The sequence below is a fragment of the Cynara cardunculus genome, assembly GCF_001531365.2.
Source record: "Cynara cardunculus var. scolymus isolate 2C chromosome LG 13, CcrdV1, whole genome shotgun sequence".
Lineage (NCBI taxonomy): Eukaryota > Viridiplantae > Streptophyta > Magnoliopsida > Asterales > Asteraceae > Cynara > Cynara cardunculus.
The window spans coordinates 19,609,592-19,611,688 of NC_037540.1; the positions used below are offsets into that span (position 1 = coordinate 19,609,592).

The 2,097-nt window shown below is 35.4% G+C and overlaps 1 protein-coding gene across 1 annotated transcript in view; it reads right to left on the bottom strand.

Moving 5' to 3' along the window:
* Positions 1 to 1,672, bottom strand: part of LOC112524864 (protein FAR1-RELATED SEQUENCE 5-like) — a 15,371-nt gene extending 13,699 nt beyond the window's left edge. The window contains exon 1 of the mRNA XM_025134809.1: positions 996 to 1,672. Coding sequence (XP_024990577.1) covers positions 996 to 1,672 — 677 coding nt within the window. The remainder of the gene's footprint in view (positions 1 to 995) is intronic.
* Positions 1,673 to 2,097: the final 425 nt, after the last annotated feature.

Consider the following 2,097-nt stretch of genomic DNA (forward strand, 5'->3'; position numbering starts at 1 on the left):
GACTAGAGTTTGTGGAATGTAGGGACCCTCCTGTATAGATCGCAGGAGATTCCTGTCCATTCCTTCCAGAAAATTCACCATTCTGATTTTCCATTGAGGATATTCCTCTCGTTGAAGAGTTGGGGGCTTTGTGAGGGAGCCAACATTGTAAGCAGAATTCCAGTTGGCCATTGAGAATGTTGAAGAATAAGAGGTAATTTTGACGAGAAAGAAGAACAAAAATTGAGAGATTTTTGAATGATCGTTTTTTATTGGGAAATCAACCAATAGGCTCTGATACCAATTGTTGGTCCCAGATCTCTCAATAACACTAATAATCTAGTTATGAATAACCAAATTGTAGTGATTTTATGAAGAAAGTTATGAAGACTCAAGAATAAAATAAGAATATTTATGAACAATCTTGAACTTCAAAGGTTTTACTTTATAAACTTAGAAACGGAAAACAATGCGTAAAAGCCTTATTTTACAATAGATCTGATCACCTATTTATACTAATCGGCTAATAAGAAGATAACTATCTAATGCTACTTTCTAGCAAATCTTCTATTTAACAGATAAGGTTTATCTTTTATATGGATAAACATTAATATTAAGATAAACTCGAATTCCAGCTGTTGACTTGTCATCTCCAGCTGTCATTCATGATATGATGATCTTATCCTTATCTTTGAATCTCCATCACATGCTTGTATGAATTGCTGGAAAATCTTCTAAGTGTTGATTGACCAGAGGGTCGATGAGAATACTCTTTCCATCGCATCCTTGGACTGTCCATCGGTCCTCTGGTTGGCCTGTCCATCGATCCTTTGGTTAAATTCCAGACTTAGTCGTTTCTGCCTTGATGTCTTTATTGGTCTTCTGGTTCTTCATCACTTGTTGTTTTTCATTACTTTTTACATCATGAATCGTGAGGTTTAACAATAAATTAATACAAGCTATAACATTAATATAGATAACACAAAACAAATAGATTCATATCAATTGTAACTTACTTATTCGTCCTAAACGTTGCATCAAATGATATTGCATCACCAAATTCCCTATAATTCGATCGCGCAGTTTGATCAGCCCAGAAAATCGCTAACAACTTCTTATCATCACACTTGTACTCGAAAAAAAACTCGGGACACACCTTCCTCCTACTAGACATCACATTTAACAACATTTGCACGTCTTTATTGTCAACAAAATAAGCCATATCGCGTTTGAAGTTTTGATGATCTCTTACGGTGCCACCCGAGCAATCTACACCACCCGTAATTGCTTTCCTAAATCTATGAGATTTGGTGACACCAACCTTCGAACTAGAACCATGAAATACATTTTTGTGATCAGCGTAGTGTAGTTGCCTTTTAGAACGTGAAAACCTCATCTCCTCCTTATTAAAAAGCATGTGATTGTATTGCTCAATAAATTTGTAAACTTCATACTGTCTCCGTTCTTTAACAAAATGAATCTTGAAACATGCTCCACAACCGTAACGCTTTACATTTGAATTACGGATCCTGCGATCACCTGGAAGAACATCTAAGGAATCAAAATACTTACTTGGTGGCCTTCCTTCCTTACTACACACATAAAATCGTGACGTGATACAACCCTTCTTATTTATTTTCTTGTTGGATAAACGTACATCAAACCCAGCTTCATTAGCATACTTCCGGTACATTTTCTCAGCCGATTCTACGGTCTCAAATCCATCACCCACCTTCGGCTTATATTATGCGTCTACATTGGGAAACCAACATTTCGACCCATCGTTCGTTTCCCCCATGCCATCAGATTGATAATCTACAAAATCAAACAAATCAAAACTTTTTCATTTACTAACTTACAGTTGGTCAATAACAGTAACGAATTTGTCTTCGTTCCATCTTTCCAACTAATGAAACATATAGGTTCATTAACAGCATGTTACATTGCATTTTAGTTTCATTAACACCATCATGAAAACAGTTTTTAGGATTCATAAACGTATATATAACTTAAAATGCGATAATCACTGCTTCAAATCACAAATGTATGTATTAGGTTCATTAGCTAATGAAACCTGATTCACCAAATAAGTCTATATGTTACCGTGCAATCAAATCA